This window comes from Triturus cristatus, chromosome 8, assembly GCF_964204655.1.
Source record: "Triturus cristatus chromosome 8, aTriCri1.1, whole genome shotgun sequence".
In the NCBI taxonomy this organism is placed as follows: Eukaryota; Metazoa; Chordata; class Amphibia; order Caudata; family Salamandridae; genus Triturus; species Triturus cristatus.
Window position 1 is genome coordinate 1,669,850,589 of NC_140591.1, and position 19,466 is coordinate 1,669,870,054.

The window sequence follows — 19,466 nt, forward strand, 5'->3', positions numbered from 1 at the left end:
TGTGGTAAGTTGAGTGAAAGGATGATCTGTAAGTCGTCGGCGTAGTTGTAGACGATGATGTTTCATTTCTGAAGAGATTGGATCAGTGGCCGGAGGTATAGATTGAAAAGGAGCGGTGAAAGGGAGGAGCCCTGAGGGACTCCGCAGGACGTGGGAGTTTTTTTGGCGGTGTAGGGTCCCAGGCGGACCGCCTGTGTTCTTCCAGTGAGGAAGGACTTGACCCACTCAAGAGCAGTACCCTGGATGCCTGCCTGCTCGACATGGTGGAGGAGGATGTTGTGGTCCACCGTGTCGAACGCGGCCGACAAGTCCAGGAGAACGAGGGCTTGGGGGGACCCAGCGTCCGCGTTGCTCCTGAGTGTGTCCAGAGCTGCCAGGATGATGGCCTCGGTAGAGTGGGCAGGTCTGAAGCCGGCCTGATTAGGCTCAAGATGACAGGAAGATTCAATAAAGTTTGACAGGCACCGGGTGACGTGGGCCTCCATTATTTTTGAAAAGTACGGGAGGAGGGAAATGGGGCGATAATTCGACGGCTCCGCAGGGTCGGCGCCGGGTTTTTTGAGGAGGGGTACTAGGATGGCCTCCTTGAGAGAAGTGGGAAAGATGCCGCTGCTAAGTGACCCGTTAAGTAGAGGTAGGATACAATCTGGCAGGTTGAGGCATATACTCCGTAGGACAGATGGTGGGCAGCAGTCGTTCGGGGAGCCAGATTTTACACGGGTGTCGAGTTCCGCTAGGGAAATGGGGTCTAGAGCAGGGAAAATGGTGAAAGTCGAGGGATTGTTAGAGGAAATATCCAGTGGATGTGACTGGGGAGGGGGAGGGGGAGGGATAGACTTTTTAATTTTTGTGATTTTTTTCCAAGAAAAAAGAGTTGAAGGTGTCGCACGCCTCTTGAGTGGGGGTCTGGGCTGGGAGGGTTCTGTCATCTGTAGTAAGTTCGTTCAGGACTCTGAACACCTCCTTAGATTTGTCGACCGCCGACGAGATCCTGTTGGAGAAGTGATCCATTTTAGCTAGACTGATGGCTGCTTTATATTCTTTACGCGCGGCCAGATAGGACTGTCAGGCTGAATCGGAATAATCGCGTCTCCAGGTGCGTTCTAACTGGCGCGTTTTTAATTTCTGAACCTTAAGGTCGTCAGAGAACCACCTATGGGAGTTACGATGCCTAGTGCGGGGGAATTTGACTAGGGGAGCAAACAGGTCACTGGCCGATTCCAACCATGACCCGATGTCATGTTCTAGTCCGTCGATGTCATTGGAGGGGTGAAGGGCTGGGCGGGTGTCGGCCAGGGCAGTGAGGAAACCCTGAGAGTCATATGTACTCCATTTCCGTGAAAGGCCACCAGCCATCAGGGGGGTAGAAATCTGACCGGTGACGGTGATGGTAGTATCAACTAGGTAATGGTCGGACCAGACACTGGGGAGTATGTCTGGTGAAGACATGGCCAGATTGCAGGTCCAAATCTGGTCCAGGATGTGGCCCTTAATGTGGGTGGGTTGGGTGACCTGTTGAGTAAGATTCAGACTATTAGAAGAGCTCTGTAGCATGGGGGCCGGCATTGGTGTCATTAAACCAATAGTTTAGGTCGCCAAAGACGGCGAAGCTGGAGTGCAGCGTTAGCAGGTTAGACAGCTGTTCACTCATGATGGTGGAGAAGGATGGCATAGGATAAGGAGGCCGATATAAGAGGAGGAAGGTAAGGGTGCCGGTATCAGTTTGCACACTGATGAGTAAGTTCTCCACCTCAGGGAGGGGGAGAGAATAAGAGGAGATAGAGTTCAAGTGTTTAGATATGATGGCTGCCACCCCACCCCAGGGCCGATCACCGGGGCGATCGGCGTGAACAATGTAATAATCAGGGGGAAGGGCAGCCAGGATATCTGGGAGGGACTCTGATGTTAGCCAAGTTTCCGTGAGCAGGAGCATGTCAGGATTGGTATTAGATAACAGGATGAAAATGTCCTCAGAGTGTTTCACTAACGAGCGAGTGTTCAGATATGACACCCTAATGGACGTGGTATTCCTGATTGGCATAGCTAATGGTGTGCGTCAACATAGATGGTGTTGGTCAGGGCGCGTAAGGCCGGCTATAAGTATGCGGCAGATGGCCGTTGGGGATGGCGGGGTGGCAATATGTTGTAAATCTCTAAGTGATTGAGATGAGTACGAAATAAGATGGTCAGCGTGGCATGCCCTAGGGCCCGGCCTGGCGCAGACGGGCGTAGACGGGCTCGCCGGAAGATGCACATAATTTGTAGGCGTGTAAGGGTGGCGTCGGGGGGCGAGGTCTGTCTGGGTTCGTTGCACTTGTAATCAGCGTTTTTATAGGGTGGCGTCGGGGGGCGTGGCCTCGCAGAGGGGCGTGGCCTCCGTCCTCGCTGAGATGGCGGCAGGGAAGTTTGTTGCTGGTGAGTGCCGCGGCAGCGCTAACTCCACTGCACGGGATCAGCAGAAGTGCCAAGAGGCAAGTGCACACAGGTATTTAACAAGTGAAATTTTTTAAAAGCAAGGTAAAACGCTCTCGGCTTCCGCCTCAAGAGCACAGGTCTGTCTGGGTTCGTTGCGCTTGTAATCAGCATTTTTATAGGGTGGCATCGGGGGCGTGGCCTCGCAGAGGGGCGTGGCCTCCGTCCTCGCCGAGATGGCGGCGGGGAAGTTTGTTGCTGGTGCGTGCCGCGGCAGCGCTAACTCTACTGCGCGGGATCAGCAGAAGTGCCAAGAGGCAAGTGCACACAGAGTAAAGTGACAGGTATTTAACAAGTGAAAATTTTTAAAAGCAAGGTAAAACGCTCTCGGCTTCCGCCTCAAGAGCACAGGTCTGTCTTATATGGCCAATAATATTCTTATTGAATGCATATTTAAGCTATTGATATGAATCTATTATAAGCTGGATTCTTACATATCAGGCCTACTCCGGAAGCAATAAGTCACATAATTTGCTTGATGTTCGGGTTCTATGACACTGAAAGTATCTGTGAATCATATGACCAAAATGGTTTGTGAAAACGACATCAGGGATTAGTAACAATGGTTTAATCTAATAAAGTTTATAAATGCACTAATAATTGAAATATATTTTATAATATGTTGTTTTACAGGCTCTGCTTTCGTTTTGGGTAAATAGTTTTTGTAGGTTTGGTATTGTGATGTACGTGGCCATGACCACATTCGCATAAACTGACATTGATTTTGAGATCTTCCATGTTTTATGATACGACATGAATTAGCAATGAGATACTATGTCCATACTATGAGCTCATGTGAATATTGTATTCATTATATACATGGTAATGAAACTTTAGAGTAATGGGTACGTAAATTCCACATAACAGTGATTATATATATTTTTTGTTATATAGGCCCTCTTTCTTTTTCTTTTTCTTTTTCTTCTAATGTGAACATATTATTGATGTTATATTATCAGATATGTCATACAGGTTGTAACAATTTTTGTATAAATTTAACTTTTTAGAATGTTTTGTCTTTGTATGTACATATTTATGTTGGTGTTTTAGGTATTAAATTATACTCTGTATTTTCTCTATAGCCCTGAAGAAGTCTCCCTGTAGGAGACGAAACGTGTTGGCTATGGCTTGCTCATGCTATCAAGGCTGTGATATTCTATGCCTGTGAAAAAACCAAATAAAGAAAGGAATTCGTTTGAAAATCAGTTTTACGTCTTGGACATTCCTTTAAATACAACAGACTCTTTATTAATAGTGCTGAACCCTGTTGCATGTGTGTTTTTGATAGGACTTGTTCCTGATTGAGGAGCTCAGAGGGAAGTGTTCCTTGGTTCTTTGCACTATATAAGCACACGTTAACGACACTATTTATTTGACAGGTGCAGTAATACAGCCTTCACCCTCTTCTTATTTGTTTAATAATCTTTTTTAAATTCACAATCTTTGCAAAGTGAAAAGCTCACACATTTGTGAATCCACTAGTTGTCATCACACCATTGCACAACCACTATTTAGATCTTCCAAATGTTGAAAGAATTCCTGGAGGCTCCATTTATATTGAAAACAGTCACAAAAAGGAAACATGCTACGGTATGCAATTGTGTGACATGCTATTAGGTGTACTTGTGATGAGATTGTCCTCCTGTCTTCTATTAGCTTGTGATAGTTCCACAAATGGTTGCACTGCTGGATTCTAGTTTACTGACTACTATTTTATCTGCAGTCACAATCCATCATGCAGCACCTTTATTAGCATATAGCTTCGTTTTATTCTGTACATGCCTTCAACAGTTGACTACTTCTCTGTTTGGGATCCTTTTGGTTTCTGGTAGCACCAAAATGTGTTCTTCCAATAACATTATGTCTGTTGTTCATATCAGGCCTGAGCAAAATAATATAACACTTAGGAAAGAATATACATCCGAGCAGTCCAGCACTGGAGAACAGGATAGCGAACACCTCTACGGCCACCATGTACTTCCCCTGTGTGCTCAGGTATGCTGGGATGAAGGAGATCCACACACTGACAAACACCACCATACTGAAGGTGATCAGCTTGGCTTCGTTGAAGCTTCCAGGTAGATTCCTTGAGAGAAAGGCCACTATAAAGCTGACTGTGGCCAGTAGGCCCATGTATCCCAGCATGAGATAGAAGAAGATGGGGTCTCCTTCATTACATTCAACAATTATCTTTTCATTATATGACATACGGTCATGCTGTGGAAATGGAGGAGATTTTACCAACCAAAGAGCACAAATAACAACTTGTATCAGAGAGCAAAGAGAGACTATGCAACTTGGAGTCTTTCCTCCCAACAACTTCCTCGCCGGGCTGTTGGGGAGTTTGGCTTTGAAGGCAATAACAGTAAGTATAGTCTTTGCGAGGACCATGGAGACACTGATGGAAAAAACAATACCAAAGATAGTTTGACGCAGCATGCAGGATAGTTTTGTGGGTCGACCAATGAAGATAAAGGAACAGAGGAAACAGAGCTTTAAGAAGAGGAGGAGCAGGTAACTGAGTCTTCGGTTGTTGGCTTTGACGATTGGAGTGGAACCATATTTAAGAAAGATTCCTAGTACGCAAGCAGCTGTGAGAGCCAAGAAGGCAGCAGCGAAGGAGAGTGTAAGACCAAGGGGCTCATGAAAAGAAAGGAATTCTATCACTTTTGGGATGCACTGGTCATGTTTACCATTGGGCCATTGGTCATCTGGACATTTCATACATTCATCTGTATCTGGAAAAAAAGGTTTACAGGTTATATGATTCCTTTCAAAAGTTAAGTAAACCTTTATCATTGTTATTGATTTGTCAATGCTTAGTTATTTTAGAAATAATACCCCGAAGAAGCAAGGAAGCGGACTACAGGTCGCTTCCCCAATCCCATGTTCCAATAGAAGTAAATGTCAGTCAGCACTCACTGCAGGCACCTGCTGGCAAGGTGCAACCTTTCAATCAAGGACATGCAGCAACGTAGAATATAGGTCACCACAATCAATATTGACAAATGAACAAAAGTCCCATTCAAATTTCAGAACACTTTCAATTCTTCACTTCATTTTGCTTCATAAAAGCGTCAAGTGTTACAGCAAAGACAGCCCGTAACACTTGACGCTTTTATGAAAGAAAGTGAAGAGAAGAATAGAAAAAATTCTGAATTGACTTTTGTTCAGATGATAATATTGATTGCGGTGCACCTGTATTCTGCATTATTTTAGAAATCATTTTAACATAGGAAGCTCTTTTACTTTTTTACTTTCACAGATTTGATATTAAGTATGTAATTGGAAAATAACATGTTGATGTGCACATGCTTTGGAATAATTGGGTTTATTTCTTTTCCAGATTCAGACCACTGGGATGTGAATTGTGTTTCTTTTGACGTCTGACAGTAATAGCATTTTGAAAGTAGACGTGCTTAGCACACTGTTTGAGAGTGACTGACTTCATCAGGTTGGAATCAAGTAACAGGGGTCCCTCATATTCATATTGATAAGCAAGTGGTGAGGGTGGGTTCTAGTCACATGGACATGGGTTGGTAGAAAGAACAAATCCAGTTTGTTCAGGATACTGAGCTTTACAAACAAGCTTTGATTTGGGGATATCTCACTCTATAAAAATGTAGGCAATGATAAACACTACTCTTTTTAGAATTTACTTCTTGCTGGTGAGATGAGAATATGACTCCTTCCACCTAGCAGTGACAATAGCTTGTTTTCATCAGAAAATTGTCCCAGTCATTATGAAAACTTATTGTGAATAACTTTGTTCAGTCTTGATATCAGTGTGCAGCAATTTGTATTTTTCACATCCTTCATCACCCTTTTATACTGGGAGGAAAACATAGGCCAATGACTGGTGAGATTGAAGGAGTCCAGCTTGAAGCTTTAAGATATGTGATCCCTGGAAGTGTTAGAAGCATGTAGTTCTAAAATATTCATCCAATGCTTCTTTACATAATAATGTATCTTTTGTTAAGTAGTAGTCTTTTTAATATGTCTTTTATTCCAGTCATGTTTGAACAGCATAATGTAACAGGAAAGAATATGCAACCCTGCCCTAGAGCACAGCATAGCAACCACGTCCACGACCACCATGTATATCTCCTGTGAGCACAGCTGCGTAAGGATGAAGGAGAACCACACACTGACAAACACAAGTGTACTGGTCTACAATTCCTCTGTATGTGGTGGTTGCTTCCAGATTCTGCTAATCTGATTAGAACAGGAAGGGTGCAGGATTTTAAGTACTTCCGGCAAAATAGTAATATCCTTTAAGGCAATTTGTAAAGAAATGTGCTGTTATTTTTTGGCAAGATGAGGAGTAATCTAGATGTTGCCGTGTTTAATCCCCATCAGGAAATGTCAAAGTTATCCAGCATAAGAGAAATTTTAGCTACACAGTCATCAGGAGTTTTACAGATGCTGCAATACAGTGTTGGGGAAAGTTTGGTTCAAGAGTTAAATTTGCCTTTAAGGATTAACAAGATAGTGGAAATAATCAAACAAACAAAAGTATCCATTGTGGATTACATACAATTCGGAAAAGTCCACCTTTAACAATATTTGTAGAAACAAGCATTGGCTCAGTCAGCAGTCCTGCTAAATTGGAGAAAGGATAAAGAAGCAATAGAAACATTTGTCTTTGGATAGAGGACAGCCACCCAAAATCAAGGAGCAAACACTTATACATACGAAACAGTAACATGCCCTAAGAGAATGCATAATACATTTTGCAAGTCAAAAGGATACAGTGAGATTATAATAAATTAAGATGTATGTAAGTGAATGAGATCTGAAACCTTAATAGATAAATTAGAATGCTGTCATGAACATTTCCACTTCTCACAGACTTAGATTTTTTCCTAATGCAGCAGGAAGCATAATTCCAATATGGTATCTTTTAGCACGTTTTTGTTTTAGTCTAAAATTCACCCATGCACCCTTGGGGTGTGCATTCACAGTCTCCACAATGTGGAATCAGACTAAAATCTCACTGTCCATAACCATCACAGCTGAGAGGATGTAAGATGGTGCTCCTTTACCTTCCTTCTGCTACTCTGAAAACTATAAAACATTAATTCCACTCCATGCCTTATAGATCATATGGCCACAGCATTCATAGCAGATCTGTAGTAGTGTAGTAAGTTCCCTTTAGGGCCCACTTTGTTCCCCCTTATTTTAGCCTAACCACGTTTTAGGCCAATTTTGCTTTGTGCAGCCACACATAACCCATCATGTTTTGCTATATTATTATTTTAGAAATCAGCTGTATATGTTATTATTATTCTGTTATTCTTCATAGAAGTCAGTCTGAACATTTCGTACAAGCTCGAACAACATGATGCCCTGTTTGCTATGATCGGTCAGCAACATCTCTAAAGTTTGTGCACAAATCAGTGGCCCAACTGATGTTTTACAACACAGTACTTTTTCTCATATAAAACTGAGACTTGCCTTCTGGAAAACAAAGAGCAGAATTCTTGTAGAGGGACAGATCATGGAGCGGGCACCTCATCCTTGTATAAACTAAGTTCACACTTACAATGAGGACTTCTTAACTACAAAATACCAGGTATGGAGTCTGGTTCTAATCTTAGAGATCATTGACATATTTCTGTGCTCACTCAGTGAGGGTAGGCTTAGACAGCTATATCATGTGCCATTATAGGGCTTTTCCTTGTATAAGGTTTGCTTTTAATGTTCATTACTTTGCTAACTTGTATATTTTTTCTAATCGCAGCACAGTTGATTCATGATACAGCATGATGCTTTCTATAAATATTGTCAACTTTCCTCATTACTTTCTTTTGTTTATTAAGGACATGCATGAGTGAGTAGCAAAAGGTGATTATATGTTTCTATTGTTTTCTTGAGGTCTGGGGTATTGTAGTCTAGGTTTCCAATTCACCTGTTACTCTGGAAAGGTTAGGAGGCCATTTTGGTCCCTGATGTGTTATAGTGACTCAGTTCCTATATTCTGACGTCCTGTGATCCCAGGCACAGTTGTGTTTCGAAACAGAATCCATGCAACAAGGTGCTACCAATGATGAACTGCTACTCCCCTAAGTAGTGCTTTTGCTTGTCCATAATAACCCTTACACCTACCATCGGAGACATCCGTGGTGTTGGGGATATTTACAGGATTTTAGGGAACACTTGATTTTAACTGTTGGTTTTTCAAGCTTGAAATTCTAAAAGGATTACCCATATTTGTGTTTGCACTGCTGTTCTGATCATGGTGCAGGCACAGCCTGTCCATATTGCAGACAATTACAGTCCAACCATCCATGCGGATGTAACTTTGCATGGAATTACTGATGTAGGTGGTGACTTCATTTTTGTGGTTGAAGCCCAAAATGACTATTGCTACAATACAGAGCATATGTGCACTTCGAAATACCACTATCACTCCTGGAACATTAAACTTGGCTTCTCGGCACCCTTCCAATGTCCTTGCACCAGTACACACAGGTCCGCCTATTAATGGAGGGGCCATCTGGCAAGCGTTAGCTGGTTATACCCCATATCATAAATTAGAGAATCTCAATGCTAAAGAGCTATACCACTTATATAATGGTCTATTTAGACTTTATAGATACTTGACTTAGTTTGTTTTGTGCACCTTGTTGGCTGTTCCAGCAAGGGCTGACCTGCCAGGGCAAGCCCAGTTGCCTGCAGCGCCCACCATAAGTCCTATAATTGTTAATTCAAAAATGGGCAACATTCCCACTAATTGTGGGGAAATTCCATTTTGGATCACCCAAACAATTGATCAAATTGAAGCTGTGTTTTCACTTACGGGACCCCAAGAAAAGCACAGAATATTGCACTATGTTCTTACCCCATGGAATGTTACCTGGAAAAGGTGACTGTAACATGTGGGGTACAATCTTTGGTGCAGTCTATACCATAAGTCATGGTACTCCATCTATATTTGTCTTGCTGGAGGTGTTAAAACAAATACAGGATGAACACAGGGCAGCTGCTGCCATGGATTTGGGGATGAAACTAATGGGACATTTTCAAGTGGTGTCGGTTATTATTCTGTAAATGCAAAGAAGCTTCTCTGGTTGAACATCAGCAGCTCGCAGCGGTCGCACAAGCAGACAGAGAATGTGAGCTTATTGCAGATGTCTATACTTTGTTAGGGCACAATAATTTGGAATCAGACCAACTAAACCACCACTTGGCAAAATTACTCCATCAAAGAAGGCATGCAGAAACCTCTGTTTGTTGAAAAATAATGGGACAAATCTAAACAAAAACAAAAAGGTAAACCACAAAGAGTTATCTTCCACTGGAGCCCTCTGAGAGGCACTAATATTTTTGTGATCACACACAAATCAAGGCTCCAGACAGATGTCTGATTTCTGAAACTCATTCTCCTCATTCAATCAATCAATCAATCAGTCATTTGTTAAGCGCACTACATACCCGCGAGGGTCTCAAGGCGCTGGGGGGGGGCACTACAGATCGAACAGCCAGGTCTTGAGTGTCCTCCTGAAGTTCAGCAGGTCTTGGGTCTGATTTAGGCCTAGTGGGAAGGTGTTCCATGTCTTGGTGGCGAGGTGGGAGAAGGATCTCCCACCGGTGGTTGCTCTTCGGACACGCGGGACGGTGGCGAGTGAGAGGTCGGTGGAGCATAGCTGGCGGTTGGGGATGTAGAAGGAAAGTCGTCTGTTGAGGTAGACTGGACCGGTCTTGTGGAGTGCCTTGTGTGCGTGGATGATGAGCTTGAAGGATATCCTCTTGTTGACGGGGAGCCAGTGCAGGTTTCTCAGGTGGGGGGTGTTGTGGCCGTGGCATGGTATGTCGAGGATCAGTCGTGCAGAGGCGCTTTGGGTGCTTTGTAGTCTTTTGATGAGCTTGGTCTGGGCTCCCGCGTAGAGGGCGTTTCCTTGGTCGAGTCTGCTGCTGACGAAAGCCTGGGTGACTGTCTTTCTTGTATCTGTCGGGATCCATCTGTAGATCTTGTGGAGCATGCGGAGGGTGTTGAAGCAGGAGGAGGAGACAGCGTTGACTTGCTTGGTCATTGAGAGCGTTGAGTCGAGGATGATTCCCAGGTTGCGTGCGTGGTCGGTGGGTGTCGGGGCTGCCCCCAGTGCCGTCGGCCACCAAGAGTCATCCCAGGCCGAACGGTTGGAGCCGAGGATGAGGACCTCCGTCTTGTCCGAGTTCAGCTTCAGGCGGCTTATCTTCATCCAGTCAGTGACAGCCTTCATTCCTTTGTGGAGGTTGGCTTTGGCTGTGATGGGGTCCTTGGTGAGGGAGAGGATCAGTTGAGTGTCGTCGGCGTAGGAGATTATGTTGAGGTCGTGCTGTTGGGCGACGTCAGCGAGCGGGGCCATGTAAATGTTGAACAGTGTCGGGCTGAGGGAGGATCCCTGGGGTACGCCACAGATAATCTCAGAGGCTGTGGATCGGAATGGGTGAGGCGGACGCTCTGGGTTCTGCCAGAGAGGAAGGAGGTGGTCCATTCCAGAGCTTTGTCTCGAATCCCTATGGCGTGAAGGCGTGCTCGTAGTGTGCGGTGGCAGACGGTGTCGAAGGCGGCGGAGAGGTCTAGGAGGATGAGTGCTGCGGTCTCACTGTTGTCCAGCAGGGTCCTGATGTCGTCGGTGGCGGCGATGAGGGAGGTCTCGGTGCTGTGGTTGCTGCGGTACCATGACTGGGAAGGGTCCAGGATTCTGTTTTCTTTGAGGTATCGGGTTAGCTGTCTGTTGACGGTCTTCTTGATGACCTTGGCCGGGAACGGGAGCAGAGAGATGGGCCAGAAGTTCTTGAGGTCTCTTGGGTCTTCCTTGGTTTTTTTTAGTAGGGTGTTGATTTTGGCGTGTTTCCAGCTCTCTGGGAAGGTCGCGGTCTCGAGGGAGAGGTTGATGATGTTGCGCAGGTGGAGTGCGATGGAGCTGCTTGCTTTGTTGAAGAAGTGGTGCGGGAATGGGTTTGACGGAGAGCCGGAGTGGATAGTACTCATGGTCTTGATGGTGTCATCGGTGCTCACGCTGGCCCATGCTAGCAGGGGGTCGTGGTCGATGATGTGCGGAGAGTCTGTTGTGTTACTGTCTGTTGGGCCTGTCTGGGTGTTGAAGCTGTCGTGGATGTCTGCTATCTTGCGGTGGAAGAAAGTGGCGAGGGAGTCGCACAGGGCTTGCGACGGCAGCATGTCGTTTGTGTTGGAGCTGGGGTTAGAGAGTTCCTTCAGGATGTTGAAAAGCTCCTGGCTATTGTGTGCGTTGTTGTCGAGTCGGTCTTTGAAGCAGGTCCTCTCGGCAGACTTGATGTGGTGGTGGTGGTTGCGTATGGTGTCCTTGTGTGCTGCGTGGCTGTCGGGGGTCTGTTCACTGTGCTATTTCTTCTCTAGTTTCTGGCAAGCTTGCTTGGAGGCTAGGAGTTCTGGGGTGAACCAGCTGGCCCTCTGGTTTCTTCAGTGGGGCGAGGGTATGGGCGCAGTCCTCGATCCAGTGTCTGAGGCTGTGGGCAGCGTCGTCGGTGTTGGAGGGTATGGTGGGTGGGTTGAGAGCGAGATTTGCATGTAGCTGGTCTTCGGTGATTTTGCTCCAGCAGCGGCGGGGGATCTGTTGGGTTCGGTGGTGTGTGGTGGGATTCTGGAAGGTGTAGTGGATGCAGTGGTGGTCAGTCCAGAGGAGTTCGGTGGTGTGGTTAAAGGAGACGTGCAGGCTAGAGGAGAAGACGGGGTCGAGCGTATGGCTGGCGGAGTGGGTGGGCACTGTGACGAGTTGTCTCAGTCTGAGGTTGGCGAGGTTATCGATCAGGGTTGTGGAGTTGCTGTCGTTGTTCTCAAGGTGAGAGTTCAGGTCTCTGAGGAGGATGTAGTCGGTGAAGGTCAGGGCGTGGGTGCTGATGAAGTTGGCGATGGAGTCGCCGAACTGGGGGCAGGGTCCGGGTGGTCGGTAGACGAAGGTGCCTCATTCTTTTCAACACTTAACTGACAAGCAGTACAAGAGAGGAGGGTGTCCTGATCGAGAACATGACATGAAGATAAAGAAGGAGGAATAACCTCCTCAGTTTAAATCACAATTTCAGAAAAAAGAAAGTTGGAGCTATAACCACAAAGTATACCACAAACACTGAGAACTCTATTCCTTAACAGGAGTTGGACAGTGACTCTCCTCAACAGCGCAGCAGAAGTCAATATAGTGTGCCAGAATCTTCAGGAGTTTCTAGTAGTAATATCAACTGATAACTTTGTTACAGTTGAAACCCCAGATAGGCACATAGCTCCTCGTGACACATGATTTGTATATACAAATCGAGGGAGACATACAGAGCACCATTCAAGTAATATTCTCGGAAAATGCAATATAGTCCTATGACATCCTTTTAGCAGAGGTCGATTGACCCCCGCAGTTTGTCCAAACATCCCCACATGGTGAGGATGTAACAATTCCATCATTTTCTGTGCTAATCCCTGATGAGGTCAAACAACCCTATGCAAAAGAATGGGCTCTTGCACAAGCCCTGGCTTTGCACTGCAATCCTGTTGTCTCAGATAAGGACTCTCCTTATCATATAATATCCATACGATCCAGCCCTCAAATGCTACCACAATACCCTACCAAACTACATGCGAAAGCGCCTGTTGGATAAATACTCTCCTAATTGGAGTACCATGGAGTAATTGAACCCTGTGTCTCCCAATTAATTATCCTCTTTTTCCAGTTTTGAAGCTGGATAATTCATATTGCATAGTCTTAGACTATGTACATTTACGCAGTCATACACACATTTTTGCAATACAAAATACACATTGTACAGCATTCATTAATATATTAAAATATGCAAAACTACCGTGGATATTTCCAATAATATTTTTTGTCAAAATCTAGTGCCTGAAAGCAGAGACTGGGTAGTCATCTCAGTGCTTGGCTTTCAACATTCCTTTGCACGGCTAGCCATGGGTTGTAAGAACAGTCTACGACTGTTTGCTGCCCATATAGTGTCAATTCTATATGATATTGACCCAGACGCATTGTCCTGTGTAGATGATACTGATGGATGATGAGTTAAACCAACAGTTAACCAGAGTAGATTGGATAATATTGGGATTTGCTGAAATTTGCTACAAGATCAACCTTTAGAAATTTAATACAACATATCTGAGGGGGTCGTTAAGATGGCGGGTAGGTCGCCACCGCCCGGCTGGCGTTGGCGATCTGCCCGGCCGGCGGTGGCGATCCGCCAGCCATCACAACATGATTTACCCCCCGCCATATTACCATGGCGGGGGGTTACCGAGGTGGACGGAAAGTCCGTCCGCCGCTTTTCCGCCAGTTGGCAATTGTCACGATTGCCGGCCGTGCGGAGCTGGGGCATGATATGGTGGCATGATGCCGGATTGTCAGGGCCTTTCCATGGCGGCTTTGACGCCATGGGAAGGCTGGCGGGAATTGCTTTGGGGGCCCGTTGCGGGCCCGCTGGGGGGTGGGGGGCTGCACTTGTGGGGTACCTATGGTACCCTCCTACATTGCCATGCACAAGGTGGCAGGCACCGCGCGGTGCCTGTCACGTTGTGCATGGAATGCACAGCAGGCCTCTTTGGCATTGCGGCGGGTGCTGCTTAGAGCAGCACCCGCCGCAATGTTAAAGATGCAGAATGCGACCGCCAGGGTGGCAGACGCATCCTAATTGGCAGTGCTGGACCGCCACTCTGCTGGCAGACGGTCCCAGTCCGCCCGCCATCCTAATAGGCCCCCAAGTGTCCTTTTCATGGGATATGAACTTACTGATGAGGGGAAGAGTCTTGCTCCTCACTTTTTAGAGAAATGTGCTCAAGTTCAGACTCCAAACACTTTAATGAAATTCCAATCCTTTTTAGGATTCTGTAATTTTGGTAGAACTCACATTACTTCTGTGCCAGCCTTAACGGCTGTCACAAAAGCTAGCAATCCTAATGCTAGAGACCTCCATGGTAGATTGATACATTGGACAACATCCTTAGCAGCTGCTGATGTAGATTTTGTCTTTCACCCATTTTTAAAGATACATTGTTTTACCTCTTGAACAATATAAATATATTATGTATACTGATGGTTCAACCCAGCCTGCTATAAGCACCAAGCACTAATATTCGTCGGCACGTGCCACTGTTCTTCCTGTAATGTTGGACAAAAAAAATCCAACCACAAAAAATTCACACCCAGTCCGTAGGAGACTTCAATGTACAGTTTGCTGAATGAAGGCTTTAGTTCTTGCATTAGAACATATGGATACTAAAATTGTCCACACTTATAGTGTGTCCAGTCCTTTAATGACAATTCACATTACTGGCATCAAAACGGATTCAAAGATTATAAAGGCAACACAACCAAGCATCAAATGCTTTGTGTGAAAGTGGCGGACCTTAAAGATCGGTTGCCACTGACTCAAGCTTGTGTGAACTCAAGCTGTAATGAATACTCTAGCTGATGAAGCGGCTAAATCTACAATTATGTCTGCTACTGTTGCTGTGATGCTAACAAAGCCAACACCCCTTTACCTAAGGGCGTTACATCTAAACAAGCATACCACCTAAGTGAACAAATAATTCCTTTTGTAATGATTCCAGGCGCTGGTGATCCTTAGATTCCCAACTGAGAACACAGACAACTTTACTAATAGCTGCATATGTGGGAGTGGCAGCCACGATTTTGTTGCTACAGCAGCATTATTGGTGGCAGGACTTATATTAACAGGCAAAACATATTTGACCTCTATCAATAAATAAAGTTTTCACTGTGCCTCGTCTACTGCAGGCACACCTGTTGATTTCCAATCAACCTTTCGGCTGCATTGAATTGGGCCACTGTGGTCCTCTTATTCCTCATACTGGTTTTAAATTGATCATAGTTGCAGTTGCTTCTTGATCCAGGTACCTCTGGGTTTTGGCACAAAGTTTGGCTGATACTTGCATTGTTATTAAATACATGCAAGTCGTTATTAGAATATATGCATGCACTACATTCCACTCGGACCTGGCCCCAGCTTTCGCTTCAAAAGCGTAACGGGATATTATGTCTTCCCTGGGTGTTGAAGTGCATTATTTTTCTCCATATCGCCCGATGGCAAATATGTTGTGGAGAGGATGAATCATGACTTAAAGCAGTCCTTAATAGCTGGAGTATTAGGCACAGGATGAAGTTGGATCCATTACTTTTATAGATTAAAATGTACGGTCCAGACCTTGATGGCCCACACAATGCGGCATCAGCCATGAACTTTGACATAAACAATGCTATCTTAAAGGATCTACAAAACTTCAATGACAACCACTCCAAAGAGTAATTGAAGACCTCTGCCTCTGCAAGAATCAAGGAGAAGCCAGGACCTTCCGGCTAGAATCTGCAAGTTGTGGAGCTCTTGTGAGAAAAGGTGGCAGTAAAAGAGGAGTTTGGCCTATCATACCAAACACCATTGCCAGTTGTTGGCATTCAAGGTACAAGAACTGTGATCTTCCCACCACTTCCTGGTTCTAAAAACAATTGTTTTGTCTCCATTGATCACATCAAGTTACATCCAGTGGCCAATTCTCAAGAGTTGGTCACGAGTAGTCATTGGTTTTTCCCTGACTCGTCCTAATACCACTACAAGTTCCAGCCACACGTCTGAAGTGAGTACTGTACATACTACTGCGTCTACTGCAGCTGATGTTGTTTCTATGGATCCATGTTTTTTTTAATTTCTGCGGTCCTGTTACTGTAACTGTAGCTAGAGTTTTTCAAATAACTGTTTCTAGTTAATTTTTAGATTTTTCTTCTGACTCTTTTGCCTATTCTTCCGTTATAGACACTATGCCAACAAGGGTCTGTGTTTTTTCCATGGCTAAACCACACCTATCTGGTCGTGCCTTGGAAATATATTTTAATCACACTTTCCTTGGTTTTTCTATTTCTTTGGATTGGAATTGTGGCTGCTTTCTACTTGCTGATTTAAGGCCATTAGCTCCCAGAATGGCCTGCCACAGAACTGGTCTGTGAGGTGTTGACACCTCACTCATCTTTGCATTAGCTAATAAGAGACTTGTCATTCATACACATTTCAGCAGTTGCAGTAAGTGATGGAATTGTTTGGGATACAGCACCTTATGATATATTTGGTCCTACGGAACTTCTGCACATTCCTTCTGTGTTTAGGCTTTCTATGGGTGATGTTATTGTACCTGGGTGACATTCTGATGATTCTATCATTAAAATCTGTAAACTCCATGCCTTTGAGAGCTTGAATATTATACTACATTTGAGTCAGAGGATCTATACTTAAATTCTGCTAATTATGGTGAAGTGGTCAGTTACTATCATTATGGAGATCATTTTTTACATTGAGCTAGTGTTCACTTCACACTTTTTAATTACACACAATGGGAACATTGCCCCACTCCCCTACAAAGGAGCTCAAAAACAAATAGAGATACATTCTCATATTTTTCTGGATATGATGCATCAGACCTAGAATCATATTATTTTTAACTAGTACTTACACCATCAAATAAATATTTGCTTACACAAACTAAACTAATATAGACAGATTAGTTTGTCACCAAATTAGCTGGAAAAGTGTCAAGAATTCCTGTCATACAAGGGAAACACGCCCTTATGTAAACAGGAGAGCTGTTACATAACTCAAGGAAAACACGCCCTTATGTAAACAGGAGAGCTGTTACATAACTCAAGGGAAACACGCCCTTATGTAAACAGGAGAGCTGTTACATAACTCAAGGGAAACACGCCCTTATGTAAACAGGAGAGCTGTTACATAACTCAAGGAAACACGCCCTTATGTAAACAGGAGAGCTGTTACATAACTCAAGGAAAACACGCCCTATAAAGGGAGGAACCGGGAGGTACAACGCTGTCGGATATTGTGTTCACACCGACGTACCTGCTTCGTGAAGAGCAGTGTTCCGGAGTGGTGCTCCAGTAAGGCAAGAACGGAGGTAGGTCGAGTCGTTACTCCCTGGGCCGTGTCTTGCCCCATCGTCACCTGTGAAGGACCCGGAAGCTCTACCGGTCAACCATTGAGCTTCGCTTTTTGACTCGGCTGAGTCCAAGCGCAGTGGCGCTTTTGCTGGTTGGAGTCGTAACTCCCAGCCCGACCAGAGACACAGGGACTGCCAGCTGTAACGCACACCAGGAGGTGTTTGCCGCGTTACAGACTCGGAAGTCCACAGGATCGATCGAGCGGCTGCTCTCGGTTCAGTCTTCTTGCTTGTGATTGGGGTATCGGTGACGCATCACCAGGAGGTGACTCCGCGTCCCGGTGCAGTCTGAGGAAGAGGTTGAGCGGCTGCTCCCTTCAGGTAGAGACCCCGGCTGGGTGTTTCCCTGACTCCTCGATTCTCCCCAACACTCTTCGTGCCCCTCACAGCCTACCGATTGGCATTGTCGGCCATTTCATTTCTGCCCTCTGTTGGCATACGCCGGGACCGGCGTATATGCAGAGGACGGTTAGGACCATCCGTGCTGTGGGCTGGTAACGTACTTAGCCTGGAGGATTCCAGTGACTATAACTTGTTTATTCTTTGTATTATATTTGCCTTCATTAAAACAACTAACCCTTCACTAGTGGTTGCGTCCTCATTGTCGTGTCTGTTAAACGATCCTGAGACGTTCAGGGCGTTACAAAAAGGCTATGGTTATAGGAAAGATACCATTGACATGAAATCCATTTGGGGTACCAAACCTTTGCAAGTTCAGGGGATGGACATAATAGTTTGAGCCTGCTCACTTCAAACACAACTGATTTTTCTCAATAATACAGTTCAGCAGACACTGTGTCTGGGACTGGCAAATATTAAAGACATGATTGCACCAAGCATTCCCTCTATTGTCCAATTTGACAATCAGCAACATTTGACAAATTAAACTGAAGAACAACTCAATAGTATGTTGCAAAATGGTACATTTAACTCCACGGTTTCGGGTCCTAGTGGGTGGTTATTGTGGCCAATACACTAAAAATGGTTGTTTTGCTAGTTATTTTAATGCCACACTGGGGTTTAAGGCAAGCAGACCTGACCCACGCTATTCCCACTCTCAGCATTCAGGTATTGTTACCACATATTCAGTGGGGAAAGTTTGCCAACAATGGTTGGAACAGTCCACATGGTTTGCAGTAAAACAACATATTTCCCTCTTATTGGAAGTCATGGGCCTATCTGATTTTATGTTGGGTCCTAAGTCTTTGCATTCTAAAAGATGTATTTATGCCACATCTGATGAAATTTGTAAATTATCACAAATGAAAGCTGTCGCACGTTTAAGACAAATTGATCAAGATCATTTAGATAAAGTGCTTGCTGTTGTTGATAACAGTAATAATAGATTGTCTTCTCTCATTTACAATTTGAATACCATTGTGTCATCTATTATTGATAGCATGCAGAGTAACATTTCCCATTGTATCGTGGGCAAAGTTAATTTAGATCTATCATGCAGTTTAGCTGGACACTTCAAATTCCTAAGAATGGTTGAATCTCATGGTGTTATCTTTATTATACTCAGTTATTCTTGCCTTTCAACTTAACATGTAAACAATGACTCTTGGCCAATAAAGATGCCACATACACCATGCTACATCCTGAGAATTTAGAACAGCTTGCATTCACAAAATCAGAAAAACCCTCCATTGTTTGGTAAATATATGACATACTATCTTTGCCAATTTCAGCATTTCTGTTCACAGCTTGCAGGAAACATCTTGTTGTTGGTAGATGTGAACTCCTAGGAGGCAGCTTCTTCATGAGTCATGGTCACTCCTATATTCCTGTTGTTGTGAACGGGACAACAAAGGAGTTTTCCTTACTGAAAGGAATGCGACTATTCTGTTGGACATTTACTCTTTTTTAAACAAGTTACCTTTCACAATGCATGTAATCTGCCAGTAGCAAATATGACCTGTTTTCTCAAAGAAATACCAGTCCCTTCAATTCTCTCCCTCCTTACAGTCCTTTCAAATGCAGGCTATTTAATATTAAGTGACCATGGCTGTTGTGG

The 19,466-nt window shown here is 44.6% G+C and overlaps 1 protein-coding gene across 1 annotated transcript in view; it reads right to left on the bottom strand.

Moving 5' to 3' along the window:
• Positions 1 to 4,239: 4,239 nt before the first annotated feature.
• LOC146808548 (vomeronasal type-2 receptor 26-like) overlaps positions 4,240 to 19,466 on the bottom strand; it is a 35,912-nt gene continuing 20,685 nt past the window's right edge. The window contains exons 2-3 of the mRNA XM_085623996.1: positions 14,116 to 14,120; positions 4,240 to 5,204 (exon numbers count right to left, since the gene is read on the bottom strand). Coding sequence (XP_085480122.1) covers positions 4,240 to 5,204; positions 14,116 to 14,119 — 969 coding nt within the window. The 5' untranslated portion in view covers position 14,120. The remainder of the gene's footprint in view (positions 5,205 to 14,115; positions 14,121 to 19,466) is intronic.